The 15589-nt window shown below is 41.5% G+C and overlaps 2 protein-coding genes across 3 annotated transcripts; one reads left to right on the top strand and one right to left on the bottom strand.

Moving 5' to 3' along the window:
* The first annotated feature begins 5236 nt into the window (after window positions 1–5236).
* Window positions 5237–7198, top strand: LOC309707357 (uncharacterized protein). 2 transcript variants are annotated; one of them, XM_082534670.1, is made up of 4 exons: window positions 5237–5749; window positions 5891–6142; window positions 6698–6787; window positions 6922–7198. In XM_082534670.1, the coding sequence occupies exons 1-4, from the start codon at window positions 5620–5622 to the stop codon at window positions 7179–7181; spliced, it is 732 nt and encodes a 243-aa protein (XP_082390796.1). In that variant the 5' UTR covers window positions 5237–5619; the 3' UTR covers window positions 7182–7198. The 2 variants fall into 2 exon arrangements, with proteins under 2 accessions (XP_082390796.1, XP_082390797.1); XM_082534671.1 differs by having other exon boundaries at window positions 6698–6797; window positions 6935–7198.
* An 806-nt stretch (window positions 7199–8004) lies between these two features.
* LOC309706277 (uncharacterized protein) lies at window positions 8005–13840 on the bottom strand (the record flags this gene model as incomplete). Its single annotated transcript, XM_082532645.1, has 2 exons — window positions 9917–13840; window positions 8005–8902 (listed from the first exon to the last, which is right to left on the bottom strand). Exons 1-2 carry the CDS (start codon window positions 10228–10230, stop codon window positions 8005–8007), a joined length of 1212 nt encoding a protein of 403 aa, XP_082388771.1. The 5' UTR covers window positions 10231–13840.
* Between the last annotated feature and the right edge of the window lie 1749 nt (window positions 13841–15589).

The raw sequence follows: 15589 nt of genomic DNA, 5'->3' as shown, positions 1-15589 counted from the left end.
ACTGTCTGCTCCTGTGAATTCAGAACAGACTGACAATGAACAAAAAGAGAATAACAGATGGATTAACAGAAGCAAGAATTCAACTGTAGAGCATTCATGCTGTAGAGCAAAGATATTTTTTTTCCAACTGAATATCATGTACTTTTGTATTTTACTCACTCGGGTAAAAAAAACAAAAACAAACTGCTATATTGGGGGAAAAAAATAAGGGAAATAGAAAATCTTTTCTTTTTTATGTCTGCTCCATGAGGTGGAAAAAACACATCTTGGTGGGAAACCAAGTGGAAAGCTTGACAGACGGACAGGCAAAAAGACAAGCTGATGGGTCCTGGTACACTAGTTAACCAGGGAGAGAGCGAGCGAGGCAAAAAGGACTAGGGCAGTCAGGCAGGACAGAAGTTTTCTTCCTCAGTGTAACTTATGTAATTAGGGTTTGTGAGCACATTGAGTTTATTACAGAAGTTTTTCCTTTGTGGTGATAGCCAGCACACGTGTATTCATAATATATGAAACAAACAATACTCCTTAATTATCGGTTGTACTGAACTTAGTTAAAACGTACAATCGATTATTTTTTTAGGTTATTTAATAAAAAAAATAATGTTGTACTCACAAATACATATATTGACTAGTGTGTAACTGCATCTCTCAACAAACCGATGCAGTCTCATAAACTGACAATTTATCCATTAAACAACATAGAAGTGCTGGTTTGCGGAAGCTGCCGTGCTGACCCACATCTCAATAAAATATCATCCTATTCCTCCTTAGCTCAAGCCACATCTCCTGAACTGAAGTCAGGCCTCTAACACAGGAAAATGTGCACGAACAGAATGCTCTTTGAAACGTTTTAATAGATTTGTGTTTTGAAAAGACAAGCAATGCTTGTCACTCTCTTATGTTGCGTTATGGATTTCAAGGGAACTATGGAGATATTTCATACGTTCCTTTTCTTGACAACTAAAGTAAAATCTTAGCAATTCACCAATTCAATTCCTTACTGAGTTTTATATCTAAAGATAAAGATCCTACAATAATACAGAGAAAATCCCAACAATCAGACAACCGTTATGAGCAAACACTTGTTGACAGGGAGAAGGAAAAACTCCCTTTTAACAGGAAGAAACCTCCAGCAGAACAAGGCTCAGGGAGGGACGGCCATCAGCCGACAGGTTAGTATTGAGGGCAGAGAGGCAAGACATAAGATGCCGTGGAGGAGAGCAAGAGTAATAACAACTAATGATTAAATGCAGAATAGCATATAAAACAGAGGGAAAAGAGGTGAGTAAAGAAGGAAAAGTATCATGGGAATCCCCCCCCCAGCACCCTTGATCTCTTGCAAAATAACATAAGGGATTGCTAGGGTCACTCAGGCTAGCCTTAACTACAAGTTTTATCAAGCAAAGTTCACAGATCATTAAATGGAAAACTGCTATTAATGGGTCTGGCTGGTTATGGTACCGGACTAGTGGGGCACTGTGATAAAGGCATGTCTCCCCACCAGGAATTGAAATAGATAAGAATTTAGCAATTCTGACTTCATATATCACTTATCAATTCGATTCCTTATCAATTCTCACTGGCTCCAACTTGAGAGTCACCATCATCTCTAAGCAGCATGTCAAAGACATTACATTCATGCAAATTCATTTCATGCTGGGTGATCAAATGTTTTGTGCATATTGGAGGTGTGATCAGCATCAAAGTTGTGATCAGTGTTGGGGTCATTACTCAAAAAAGTTAAGTAAAAACATTATTACGCATATTATTGAGAACGTTTTTCTTAAAAGTAGTGCAGTATTGTTACTTAATTACTCCGAGGAGAAAGACAGTCGTTATACTACTCGTTACGTTACTTTCATGTTACTCTGTAAAATGAAACGCACTGTCACATAATTACCATTTAACAATATAAATCTACAGGCTACAGCACCACACACCATCATGTCGTCTTTGCAGTGCTCATTTTGAAGAAAATATCATCATCGCGGACTCAAAGGTTAATAAAATCTATAACTATACAATATGTAATATTATAAAAAACAACATTAAATATAAAGTTCCTCATTCTTATTTTGTGCTGCTTTAGGAAATCTGTTGCCTAAGTAGCACAGCAGTTCCAACTATTTTCAGTTTTCCATGTATTCAGCTGAAGTCAACTGTGAGAGGAGCAAGACGTAAGATTTTGGTAGGTACTGGCACAGAGGTAAGTGGCTCCCCAGGTTTATCAAGCAAGGTGTCAGGGAACAGTAATGTTGGTCAAATACATGCAAAATTCAACCACAACATGACATCTGCTGCCAATTACAGCACCTTGATTGAAAATGACACTGCCGTAACAGTGGATATTAACCATCAGGACCATAGTTACGCATTATTAACAACTACATTAGCAAAACCGAGCGGTATTCAAGAAGATCACTGCTACAACATTGAGTCTCCAAAGTCTTTAAAGCGTAAAAATCAGGCTTCAGAAGAGATGCAAATAAAGTACAGGAAAAACCTGAGACTGAAATGCCAAAAGTCTAGGAGTTTAAAGACAAAAGTTTGCACCTTAAAGAATGTCACCAAAGAACTCAAGAAAAAGCTCTTGATCTCAAATCAGTGTGCATCTTTGCTTGAGTCAATCAGTGAAGTTCTAAAACACATCTTGCATAAAATACAAGAGGGGAAAAAGTCAGCTAAATATTCTGAGGAGCTGAAACAGTTTGCCACCACACTTCCTTTTTACTGCCCAAAGGCATATGAGTATGTACGGGAGAATTTTAATAAAGCGTTGCCACACAGTCACACCATTCACACTTGGTACAGTAGTGTCTCAGCTGATCCTGGATTACTGTAGCAACTTTTAGAGCACTAACAAATCATGTGGAGGCAAACAGAGAACAGGGAAAGGAAACAGTGTGTGCTCTAATGATGGATGAAATGTACATCCAAAAGATGATTGAGTTTGCAGAGGACTAGTTCCATGGCTATGTAGATATAGGCACTGGTGAAATTGACAACACACTCGCCACCCAGGCCTTGGTCCTTATGGTTGTGGCTGTCAACGAGTCATGGAAAATTCCCATGACTCGTTGTATACGTCCTCATCGATGGTATGGATGGATCAGAGAAGGCCAATGTTATTCGGGAAAGCCTTAGCAGGCTTCATGAGGTCATTGTTAAAGTTGTCTACCTTACGTGTGATGCTCCTACAAGTAACCTCGGCATGATAAGGGAACTTGGCACAGAATTAAATATCGACAACATGAAGCCCTACTTCTTTCATCCAGGGAATCCCACACAAAAAGTGCATGTGATCCTGGATGCATGCCATATGCTAAAGCTTCTTCGTAATGCCTTTGCATCTTCGATGGAATTTGAGACAGAAGATGGGAGGAAGATTAAGTGGAAGTACTTTGAAGCCCTTAATAAACTCCAAGACATGGCTCATTTACAGTTGAAAAAACAAAAACTGAAAGTCCACCTAGCAGCACAGCTCTTCAGCAGAAGTGCAGCGGATACAATGGATTTCTGTGAAGTTGGAGGAGTTGTGCTGCAACTGTGGAGTTGGTGCACACTGTAGATGCAGCTTTTGATGTGCTCAACAGCTGTAATCCTCTTGGAAAAGGTTACAAAGCTCTAATTAAGCCAACAACTAAACACAGGGCTGAGACAATCTTGGAGGATACAGAAACCTTGCTTCGTGGGTTGAAGGTCAAGCACTATGACAAGATGGTGCCACTTCAAACAACAAAAAAGAAGACTGCCATATATGGCTTCATTGCTAATAGCATAAGTGCACTTAACATCTATAATAAACTTGTTGAGAGGACCCATGCAGGTATCTTCTGACCTACAAACTGAGTCAGGACCACTTGGAGCTCTTCTTCACTGCCATAAGAGCAAGAGGTGGGCACAATGACAATCCTAATGCCAGACAGTTCAGGGGAGCCTACAAACGTTTACTTGTTAGGCACCAAATTAAAACAGGCACAGACAATTGTTTACTTCGAGACAACACATACATTCTCGATTCAACATCTGCAGCTGTAAATGTTGTTGCAGAATGGAAGTGCACTTTGTGGAAGTAAATGACACTGAAGATCACTCGATTCCTGACCTCCCAGATGTATGCAACCTCTCTGAATACATGGAGGCAGTGATCAGCTACATCACAGGATTTGCACTTGTGAAAATGGCCCCCACGTGGTACTGCAAAGTCAGATTTAGTGACTCTGCAGGAAGAGAAACTGAAATGGCAAAAACGGGCAAGTTGCTTTGCAGACAGATGACCAAACTGATCCATTTTTATGGAGAGTAATGTGTGATACCTGATGCCTTTGAGGGCTGAATGATTTATTGAAATTGTTTCAGATTTTTCTAACATATATTGTATTTTAGATTAGAGTTGAAATATCCATCCATCCATTCGTTTCCGCTTATCCTTTTCAGGGTCGCTGGAGCCTATCCCAGCTGTCATAGGGCGAAAGGCGGGGTACACCCTGGACAGGTCGCCAGTCTGTCGCAGGGCTAACACATAGGGACAGACAACCATTCACACTCACATTCACACCTAGTGGCAATTTGGATTATCCAATTAACCTATCCCCACAAGCTGCATGTCTTTGGACGGTGGGAGGAAGCCGGAGTACCCGGAGAGAACCCACGCAAACACGGGGAGAACATGCAAACTCCACACAGAAAGACCCCGGCCTGATGGTGGAATTGAACTCCAGACCTTCTTGCTGTGAGGCAACAGTGCTAACCACCGTGCCACCGTGCTGAAATATATCAAAGTAAACATATTTGGTCAAAGAATATAACTAAAGTTTGATTTTAATCACAATAAATGACTAATTGTTCAGCCCTAGTTATTGTTATCATTTACTGCCAGTTTTTCCTCAGCTGCCCATGGTTTACAGGACTGAATCATCAGCAGAAGAAACATGGACTCCACTGATCTTCATTATGTTCTGTTGCTGCTGCCTATGGATTACAATCCGCATTAGCATGTTGTGCAGGTGCTTGCTAAGAGCTGAAGTTGGTTAACAGTATGATGGAGCTATTTCTGTCCTGGAGCAGTCTCCAGTTTAGCATCACGCTCTCATCCTTTTGTGTAATAACAATAAAATTAATGTCCATATCCACGCTGGAGACTGCTCCACTATTTTTCTCCTCAGACACACAAACTGAAATCAGCTGATCGTAAAGAGTGTGCAAGAACTGATAAGCGGGATCTATGGGCAGGCAGACTAACGGTGTGTTCACACCGAACGCGATGGACGCGAATAGAGCGTCAGGTTTACATGTAAAGTCAATGGAAAGGCGCGATGACGCGCGATTGCGGGTCCCGCGAAAATTCGGAAGCAGATTTGCGTCGCGAAAACGCCAAAACGCGTGAAACGCGCGTCAGTGTAGCGCGTCTGGCGCGTTTGACGCGCGAATAAAACCACGCGCGTGAGTTTTTGTGTTGCATTTTGTGCATACGCGCGTTTCGCGTCTACCGCTCGAGTTGGAAAAATCTGAACTCCAGCGTCAAATCGCGCCGCGACAACCAATCAGGAGCCTGGTGACGTGGCTCTGACCTAGGTCAAAGGGGCAGATCCAGCCAAAGCCCTTCATTCTTCATTCAGTATGGAGGAAAAGCTGATCAGCGCCGTGGCTAACCACCCCGAGCTATACGATGCCAGCTCCTATTTCTACCGAGACAGGAATAAAAAGGACCTAGCTTGGAGACACATAAGTGAGGAGATCGGGCAACCTGGTAAGTTCATTCCTTCTTCTTTTTAATTTTCAGACTGACCCGATGAAGCCGTGCAAAAGCTAGCAAGCGCGCCTACTGTCCCGCGATTTTCCCACTGTTGTACAAATACCTTTCTGCTAACCAGATAATGCATTTATTCAGAGGACATCTGCAGGAGAAAGTGGAAGAGCCTCAGGGACACATATAATAAGGAGAAGAGGTCAGAGAAGGAGAAGAGGAGTGGGTCTGCAGCAGGATCGGGGAGGAGATGGAAGTTCTTCGCGGTCATGGGGTTTCTGGACCCCTTCCTCACCCCGCGGGAGACCAGCGGTAATATGGTGCGGACCGTGGAGAACTTCTCCCCCGAGGACCAGGGACAGCCCGAAGAGGCAGCAGGGGAGTGTCAGTCAGAAGGTATGTTTACAATTAATTAATGTAGGCAGTTAATTTATGCGTGTTGTCATACAGGAATATATTTTGTTTATTAATAAACAGTATAAAGTAGTCCCGCTGTTCATCCGTCACTGCCTCGCCTTTTCGCTGATTTTTTTTATTGCACCGTACAGCTTTCAACAATGCGCATTGCATTCTGCAGCCCAAATGACAAATCTCCTCCGTGTCGTGTCTCCTGCGCTTGCCAAACTTATCATGTTTGGTTTTGATAACCATCACTTCAAATAGAAAAAAACAGCACAAAAACACTCATAACTATGACCCTCATTCGGAAATAGACACCTGCACCGGGAGCAAAAAAGGCGCCGCAGACGGAGAAAAAGCGCGGCATAATACTTTTACGTTTTAAAATCGACAAAGGTTTGCACTTTGAGAATCAACTTGTGAGAACTGTGACTACTGTTCATGTGCTGCAATAAATGGGAGACCACTGTATATAATAATAAGTATATAATAATATAATATTCTCTATGACTATTGTCTTCAACCTGTTAACATTTATTTTTGTCTTGATAGAGTCAAGTTATCATGCAGCAGAGTCCTCCCCTGTTGCTTCTCCTGACTCCCCAGTCCCTGGTCCCTCAGCTCCTGCTGCTGCACCCACAGGTATTCCCTTGTGATCACCTTTACTAAATATCTACAACCAATCTGTTCATATCCTGGTTTTTTTCAATTTTGAAAATGACAATCTAGTAGCAGCCTTCTCATTTCTTTGTGGTGTTTTGTTCTGTTTTTTACAGGCCCACAGAGGAGGAGAGCTCGAAGGTGGTCGAGGGACGGGTCCCAGGATGGTCCATCGGCGGTGGAGCTAGCTATCCTGGAGTCCCTAAAGAAGCCACGCCCGTCTGCAACAGAGCATTTCCTCCTCGGCCTTGTTCCTGCTCTGGAGAGCATGCCGCCTCAGACACGAGAATTCGTGAAATTCCAAATTCATAAATTAGTTTTTGACAACAGCACAGCTGTGCTAAATTTGGAAACATTGGACCCTAATGATCAGTAGTTTTCTGATGAGGCAGCAGCTCTGCAGGGCAGAAACAATGCTCTTATTTTCCTCCTCCTTCTCCCCTGAGGCTCTTCCACTCCAAGCTGGGTCCTTTTTATTCCTTTCTCTCTGTAAATAGTTAAATTTCATATATTTATGTTGAATCTTTTTATTACTGAATTTATATATTTTATCAAATAAACATTTATAATGACAAATGTCTCTGTTCTACTACACAGCAAATATTGGCACCCGACTTGACACAAGTAGAATTTATTTCATATTATACTAATGACAAAATATACTGATACAGTGGGATGCAAAAGTTTGGGCAACCTTGTTAATAGCCATCATTGTCCTGTACAAATCGTTATTTGTCACAATTTAAATTGTCAGTTAAATACATCATATAGGAGACACACACAGTGATATTTGAGAAGTGAAATGCAGTTCACTGGATTTACAGAAAGTGTGCAATAACTTTACACTAAATAAAGCAGGTGCATATATTGGCAACACATAAAAAGAGAAATAACATAAATATGTAGCGTATATCAATGTGTGTGTCTCCTATATGATATATGTAATTGACATTTTTTACTGTAACCGATTCATACAGGAAAATAATGACTATTAATAAGGTTGCTCAAACTTTTGCATCACAATGGTTATAGGAACATAGTGAAGACAAGTTACTTAAGAGAATAAAGAGAGGTTAGGTTATTTTGGAGTAGAGATCCATTTATTAAGAAAATTTTAAAAAGACAGGAACACTCTTTAGAGGTTTGTGGGTGGCTCTTAAAAGAGCCGTTGTGGGGAAGTCACTCAGACTTCAAACAGGCTACTCCTTTGGTTGCCAAGACACAGCTCCCTCTGCCGAGAAGTGGGCCATGAACTTCTCCCTCACCAGGACAGCCTCTCTGGAGGAGTTGTTTGCTGCTACACGACCCAGGCCTTGCAACGGCTCCACCACAGCAGGTGCCACACCCCTCACAGCAGGTGCCCCTCTCTCGTCCACACAGCGCAGAAAATTGTGGAGAACACACGTTGCCTTCACACACTTCTCCGCAATTTCAGGACGGAGCTCCATGGCACGCCGATACAACCTCCACTGTGAGGAGAGGATACCGAAGGCACTCTCCACTATCATCCTGGCCCTGGAAAGGCGATAGTTAAAGATCCTCTTCTCTAAAGGGAGGAGGCGTCCAGGGAAAGGTCTCATGAGCTCACGCCGCAGCGGGAACGCTTCATCAGCCACAAAGACATGGGGCTGGGCTCCACGGTGTTCTCCACCAGGTAGAGGCTGGTCAGGAGGCAGATGGAGAGTCCCAGCCCGAAGACCCTGACCAAAGGTGGAGCTGGCCAGAATACCACCGTCGCTGGTCCTCCCGTACCCCCCAACATCAATGACACGGAAGCGATGCTCTGCATCCACAACCGCAAGGAGAACAATGGAGAAAGTTCCCTTGTAGTTGTGGAACATGGATCCTGAGTTGGGGGGTGCCTTCGTCTGGACGTGCTTCCCATCCAGAGCTCCACAACAGAGAGGGAAGTTCCAGCGCTCCTGGAATCCCTCTGCGATGGACCGCCAGTCTTCAGTTGAAGGCACAGCCATGAAATCGTCCACTAGACAGTCCCAGATGGCCGTCGCTACCTGGGGGATGATCTGGCTCACCGTGGACACACCGACTCGAAAACTGAACGCGATGGTCCTGAAGGAGTCCCCGGTGGCAAGGAACCTGGACAAAATTGTTTAAAATGTGTATTATGTGTACTGCAGTTACAAAATACATTATTGAAATTCCAAAATTACAAATTCCAAAACATAAATCTTACATAAAACATTTTGTAATTATAAGGATAATTACAGGATATATATTTGATATAATCTAAAACAGTCTGCAGTGATTATATACAAATATTCAACTATCCCAGAAATTAAACCAGGTATAAATAAACAAAAGGAGTGTGTATCACTACAAAGATTAACCCACAGTGGTCCTAATACCAGTTTGATATCAGCAAACACCGAGAGCATACCTATGACACCACAGCCATGCTATCATTCAACCACTGATAACAGCATAAATCGAATTAAATCGGGACTTGATGAGACCATCTGAGTATCACTAGAAATATTATAAACAGTACCAGTTTGCTATCGGTAAACACCGAGAGCATTCGCTGTTAGCATAGCACATCCATGTTAGCAGTGTATAAACGATAGTTTATACACGCCGACAGCATTCACTGTTATAGCACATCCATGTTAGCAGTGTATACACGATACACTGCTAACATGGATGTGCTATGCCATCAGTAAACGCCGACAGCATTCACTGTTAGCATAGCACATCCATGTTAGCAGTGTATAAACGATAGTTTATACACGCCGACAGCATTCACTGTTATAGCACATCCATGTTAGCAGTGTATACACGATACACTGCTAACATGGATGTGCTATGCCATCAGTAAACGCCGACAGCATTCACTGTTAGCATAGCACATCCATGTTAGCAGTGTATAAACGATAGTTTATACACGCCGACAGCATTCACTGTTATAGCACATCCATGTTAGCAGTGTATACACGATACACTGCTAACATGGATGTGCTATGCCATCAGTAAACGCCGATAGCATTCACTGTTAGCATAGCACATCCATGTTAGCAGTGTATAAATGGATGGTTTAGCATATATTAGCACAGGTATCAATAAAGGACTACCGTATTGACCACTTTTACTAACCTCAGGCAGACGGACAGGCGCTCTGCAGGTGGGATTGAGCGCCTGTAATTGGTGTCTAGGCGGGCGATTCTGGGACCGACGCGGGAAAGCAGGTCCTCAAACTGGCCGGGTGACAGACGATGATATTGCTGGAATCTGCCGTCATCCAGGCGCAGCTCCTGGAGCAAATGGTGAAACTCACCAAACTGCTCACGCGCCTGGAGGACTTGATGGACCCAGGTACGGCGAGGACGTCTTTTACGCTGCTGCTCTGCTCTCCACAGTAAATAGAGAAGGGAGACTCTCTCTTCAAGCGCTAGCTCGACAGCTGCCATCTTGCAAAGATGGAAACTCCCACATTTCCGGTTCACGCGCGTCAAAATATGATATTTTGACGCGCGATGGATTTTTCTTGGACACGCGTTGAGACGCGAATGTACACGCGTCAAATTAGGGGCGTTTGGGGCGTTTTATTCGCGTCCATCGCGTTCGGTGTGAACACACCGTAACAATTCCAAGGAATTGGACTACTGGGAACTGGGTCTCTAGAAGAACCGGTTCTTGATTGCCATCCCTACTCCCCACCATTGGCTTCAACAAGTTTCTGGCAATTTCTACTAGGGTAACACCCTTTGGGACCAGAAACTCAGACCCTTAGGTAGCTCGATCCAGACCACACTGGGGTAGCTTGGATCTAACAGGTAGATTACTGTTACCTAAAATACTGAAAATAAAAATGTGATAAATTCTCTTATTACTAAAAAAATAGCCATAGCAGGAATTCTGCTTCAACACAGATCCAGACAGGGAATTCAGAACAATCAGTAGTATTTATATTTTCACTGTGCACACACTTCTACAAAATCACAAAGTGTGTGCTGTACTGAAACCCGACACAGCTGGGTGCTCTCTAAACAAAAAATCAGGTTACACTCATCTCAGGTTGCTGTACAGATTAGTGATGTGTCGGTCGCGAACGAAATGGCTCTTACAGCCGGATCTTTGGCGTGAACGACGCGAGCCGGCTCCTTATCGCAAGCTGTGGGTTTTTTTTTTTCTTTCTCTCACCCTCTCTCTCGCACTTTTTTCCCTGCTTCACTCAGCATGCGAGCCTTGTGCTTTACGGTGGGAAGAGGGGGGAGGGGGCGGTAGTTACACTCGCAGTAGCACAGGAACAGAGCGGGAGGGAGAGACAGAGAAAGAGCCAGGGACAACAACGTCACATTAGAAAGGTATAGTAATCATCCACAACTATTTTCAGTTGCAGATGATAAAGGAGTGAGAAAGTTTATTCATGCAGGTCCATATGACAGAGAATGTGCATGTTTTTTTTGTTTTCATATTATAATTTATATTTAATTGTGTTGTGGTTTGCAGTGTTTTGTGTTGTTTCACTTTAAAATTGTTTAAAAGGAAAAAGCTGAAAATGTAATTACTTAAAAGTTGAAATGTAAGTAGTTGGTTTTTGTATTGTACAACACGCAACAGAAGTGCTCCAAGATGCTATTTTCAGCTTTTTCCTTTTACAAATTTAAAGTGTTAAATTTGTAAAAGGAAAAACCTGAAAATTTAAATAGTTTAAAGTTGAAATGTGAATAGTTGATTTTTGTATTATATGTAGTGATGGGATTTCCGGCTCTTTTTAGAGATCCGGCTCTTTCGGTTCGGCTCACTAAAAAGAGCCGGCTCTTTCGGCTCCCAACCGGCTCTTCAGGTTGTTTTGTTGCTTTAATTAATTTATTATTAACAATAATATAAAATTATGCACAAAAGGAATTACTAACGTAAAAACAAGTGGTTTTATTTATATATGTTTATATATAAATATATGCGGTGGCCCCTAGAGACAAAACACGTACAAACTCCAAAACACATTTCTAGCATTAACTGAACTTCCAAAGCAGAGCTACTAGATCACTTAAATTACACAATTGAAAGCATGTGTGTATTGTTTGTGTATTTATACACAGGCACTCATATATATATTCAAATAATTTTAAAAAAAGTTCATTTACCTGTTATTACCACACACCAAATCCGGTCGTTGGTACTTGCTGGCTTGTGTAGCCACAAGATAACAAAGGCTCAACACTGCGCCCAGCATCCTGGAGCACTTCTGTTGTCTTTTGTACGCGTTTTGAGTTTTTATGTGCTTCTGAGTTTTTATATGCTTCTGAGTTTTTACGTGCTTCGGAGTTTGTACGTGTTTTTACGTGTTTTGGAGTTTTTACGTGTTTTGGAGTTTGTACGTGTTTTTACGTGTTTTGGAGTTTGTACATGCTTCAGAGTTCGTACGTGATTTGAAGTTTGTATGTGCTTTGTCTCTAGGGGCCACCGTAAATATACTTTTATTTATTCACTCCACATAAAATGTAATAAATAAATCATATAATACAAAAATCAACTATTCACATTTCAACTTTTAACTATTTAAATTTTCAGCTTTTTCCTTTCACAAATTTAAAGTGAAAAGAACACAAAACACTGCAAATCACAACACAATTAAATATAAATTATAATATGAAAACTAAAAGAACATGCATATTCTCTGTCATATGGACCTGCATGAATAAACTTTCTCAATCCTTTATCATCTGCAACCGAAAATAGTTGTGGATGATTACTATACCTTTCTAATGTTGTTGTCCCTGCCTCTCTTTCTCTCTCTCTGGCTCTGTTCCTGTGCTACTGAGTGTAACTACCGCCCCTCCCCCCTCTGCCCAGCGTAAAGCACAAGGCTCGCGTGCAGAGTGAAACGGAAAAAAAGTGCGAGAGAAAGGCTGAGAGAAAGAAAAAAAAAAAACCCCACGTGACGGCTCGCGATAAGGAGCCGGCTCGCGTCGTTCACGTCAAAGAGCCGGCTCTAAGAGCCATTTCGTTCGCGAACGACCCATCACTAATTATATGATTTATTTATTATATTTTATGTGAGGTGAATAAATAAAAGTATATTTACGGTGGCCCCTACAGACAAAGCACATACAAACTTCAAATCACGTACGAACTCTGAAGCACGTAAAAATTCCAAAACACGTACAAACTCCATAGCATGTATAAACTCCAAAACACGTAAAAACTCAGAAGCACATAAAAACTCAAAACATGTACAAAAGACAACAGAAGTACTCCAAGATGCTAGGGGCAGTGTTGAGCTCTTGTTACCTAGTGGCTACACAAGCCAGCAGGTACCAACGACCGGATTTGGTGTGTGGTAAAAACAGGTAAATGAACTTTAAAAAAAAAAAATTATTTGACTATATATGAATGCTTGTGTATAAATACACAAACAATACACATATGCTTTCATGCTTTCAATTGTGTAATTTAAGTGATCTAGGTAGCTCCGTTTTGGAAGTTCAGATCATGCTAGAGATGTGTTTTGGAGTTTGTACGTGTTTTTTTCTCTAGGGGCCACTGTTTCTATTTATATATAAATATGTATAAATAAAACTACTTTTTTTTTTACATTAGTAATTCCTTTTGTGCATAATTTTATATTATTGTTAATAATAAATTAATTAAAGCAACAAAACAACCTGAAGAGCCGGTTGGGAGCCGAAAGAGCCGGTTCTCTAAAAAGAGCTGGAAATCCCATCACTAATCCACAACTATATTCAGTTGTGGATTATAAAGGATTCAGAAAGTTTATTCAAGCAGGGCCTATATGACAGAGAATATGCATGTTCTTTTTGTTTTCATATTTTAATTTATATTTAATTGTGTTGTGGTTTGCAGCGTTTTGTGTTGTTTCACTTTAAAATTGTTTAAAAGGAAAAAGCTGAAAATGTAATTACTTAAAAGTTGAAATGTAAGTAGTTGGTTTTTGTATTGTACAAAACGCAACAGAAGTGCTCCAGGATGCTAGGCGCAGTGTTGAGCTTGTGTTACCTAGTGGCTACACAAGCCAGGAAGTACCAACAACCGGATTTGGTGTGTGGTAGTAAAAGGTAAATGAACTTTTTTTTTTTTAATTATTTGAATATATATGATTGCTTGTACACATATGCTTTCAATTGTGTAATTTAAGTGATCTAGGTAGCTGTTTTGGAAGTTCAGTTAATGCTAGAAATGTGTTTTGTCTCTAGGGGCCACCGTATATATTTATATATAAACATATATAAATAAAACCACTTATTTTTTACATTAGTAATTCCTTTCGTGCATAATTTTATATAGTTGTTAATAATAAATTAATTAAAGCAGCAAAACAACCTGAAGAGCTGGTTGGGAGCCGAAAGAGCCGGCTCTTTTTAGTGAGTCGAGCCGAAAGAGCCGGTTCTCTAAAAAGAAATCCAGAAATCCCATCACTATCCCCCAGCTGCTATCAGGGAGACAGCAGCTGGCAGATAGCAGAGATATCAGGAGATGTTCCCATCTATGCGTCCAAACTGCAAATTAGTGATGTGCGGATCGATCCTGAAATATCGATTCCTCTGATACCAATCATTTATGTTCTAGAATCGATTCTCACATTAAAATATCGATATTTCCTCTTCCGCCTCTCATAGTTAAATGTAAATGTCTCGCAGCCGCTGGCGTGCGCACTCACTCACAACAATGGCTGAGCGTAGTTGGAGTCATGTGCGGACGTATTTTACATCCACAAACAGCTGAGACGTGGTTTGCGATACATGTGGCAAAAAAGTGAGGTGTTGTGGCCATACTTGCCAACCTTGAGACCTCAGAATTAGGGAGATATTCAAAAGGGCTGTTGGGGGGGTGATAAATACATTTTACAATGTTTATTTATCGGATAAAATACATTAAATGTCACCGTTATTATTGGCCGGCCTGGAAACAGCGGGGGGTGTCCAAATTCAGAGGCTGCTTCCACCTGAGGACCCGGCCTTCGCGGTCTAAAGAAAGCCGGGTAGTACGTCACAGGCTCTCTCGGTGGAGTGAAATGCTGCCGTCTGCTCCTTGCTATCTAAAACAGCGGTCCCCAACCTTTTTTGCGCCACGGACCGGTTTGTGCCCGACAATATTTTCACGGACCGGCCTTTAAGGTGTCGTGGATAAATACAACAAAATAAAACTAGTACCGGTACCGAAAAAAAAGAAGATTTATTCATAACACACGTGAAAAGACCCAGGAAAACCGAGTTAACGAAAAAACGATAACAAAATAACGCTGAAAACCGCTAAAACCCCTGAAAACCATACATTTCACACCTGAGTCTCACTCTCGCGGCCCGGTACCAAATGACTCACGGACCGGGTCCGGGGGTTGGGGACCGCTGATATAATAGGGCGCTGACGTAACCTCTGGGCCGTCTCACACTTCTGTTTAATCAGTTTTCTGTTTGACGTTTATTCAGCTGTGTGAAAACCCCGGAGGAACCCACCCCATGGATTAATAAAGTTACATTTAATTTAATCTAATCTAATAACTTTAATCTCAGCCAAACCGATTTACTCACGAACAAATAAAACACTGAAAAAGCCAAACAATAAGATTTTTAAGTTATCTAAGTGACTTATATATCATGTTTAACCCGAGCAGCGAAAGACCGCGGGGGTTTGAAAACGATGTGTCGGTCGGCTCAGATATTTGAAGTTTACACAGCTACATGCTCACCTGAAAATATGTTAAAAGGTTTTTTGCGACCCAGAAAGAGAAATAAGAGTAATATTAAAACTAAGCAGCTGCCGTCATTGTTGGAGACTGTAGTTGGCTGGGCTGCGCTATGAATT

The sequence above is a fragment of the Aulonocara stuartgranti genome, assembly GCF_965226115.1.
Source record: "Aulonocara stuartgranti genome assembly, chromosome: 5".
Lineage (NCBI taxonomy): Eukaryota > Metazoa > Chordata > Actinopteri > Cichliformes > Cichlidae > Aulonocara > Aulonocara stuartgranti.
Note: the sequence above shows the minus strand (reverse complement) of the source record. Positions and strands in the feature narration are given on the sequence as shown.

Excerpts from the sequence above, each read along its gene's own strand:
- LOC309707357 (XM_082534670.1), top strand. The coding sequence starts at position 5,620 with ATGGAGGAAAAGCTGATCAGCGCCGTGGCTAACCACCCCGAGCTATAC. Across the intron at positions 5,750-5,890 it reads TGAGGAGATCGGGCAACCTG|AGGACATCTGCAGGAGAAAG; the intron begins GTAAGTTCATTC and ends GCATTTATTCAG. Across the intron at positions 6,788-6,921 it reads TCCTGCTGCTGCACCCACAG|GCCCACAGAGGAGGAGAGCT; the intron begins GTATTCCCTTGT and ends TGTTTTTTACAG.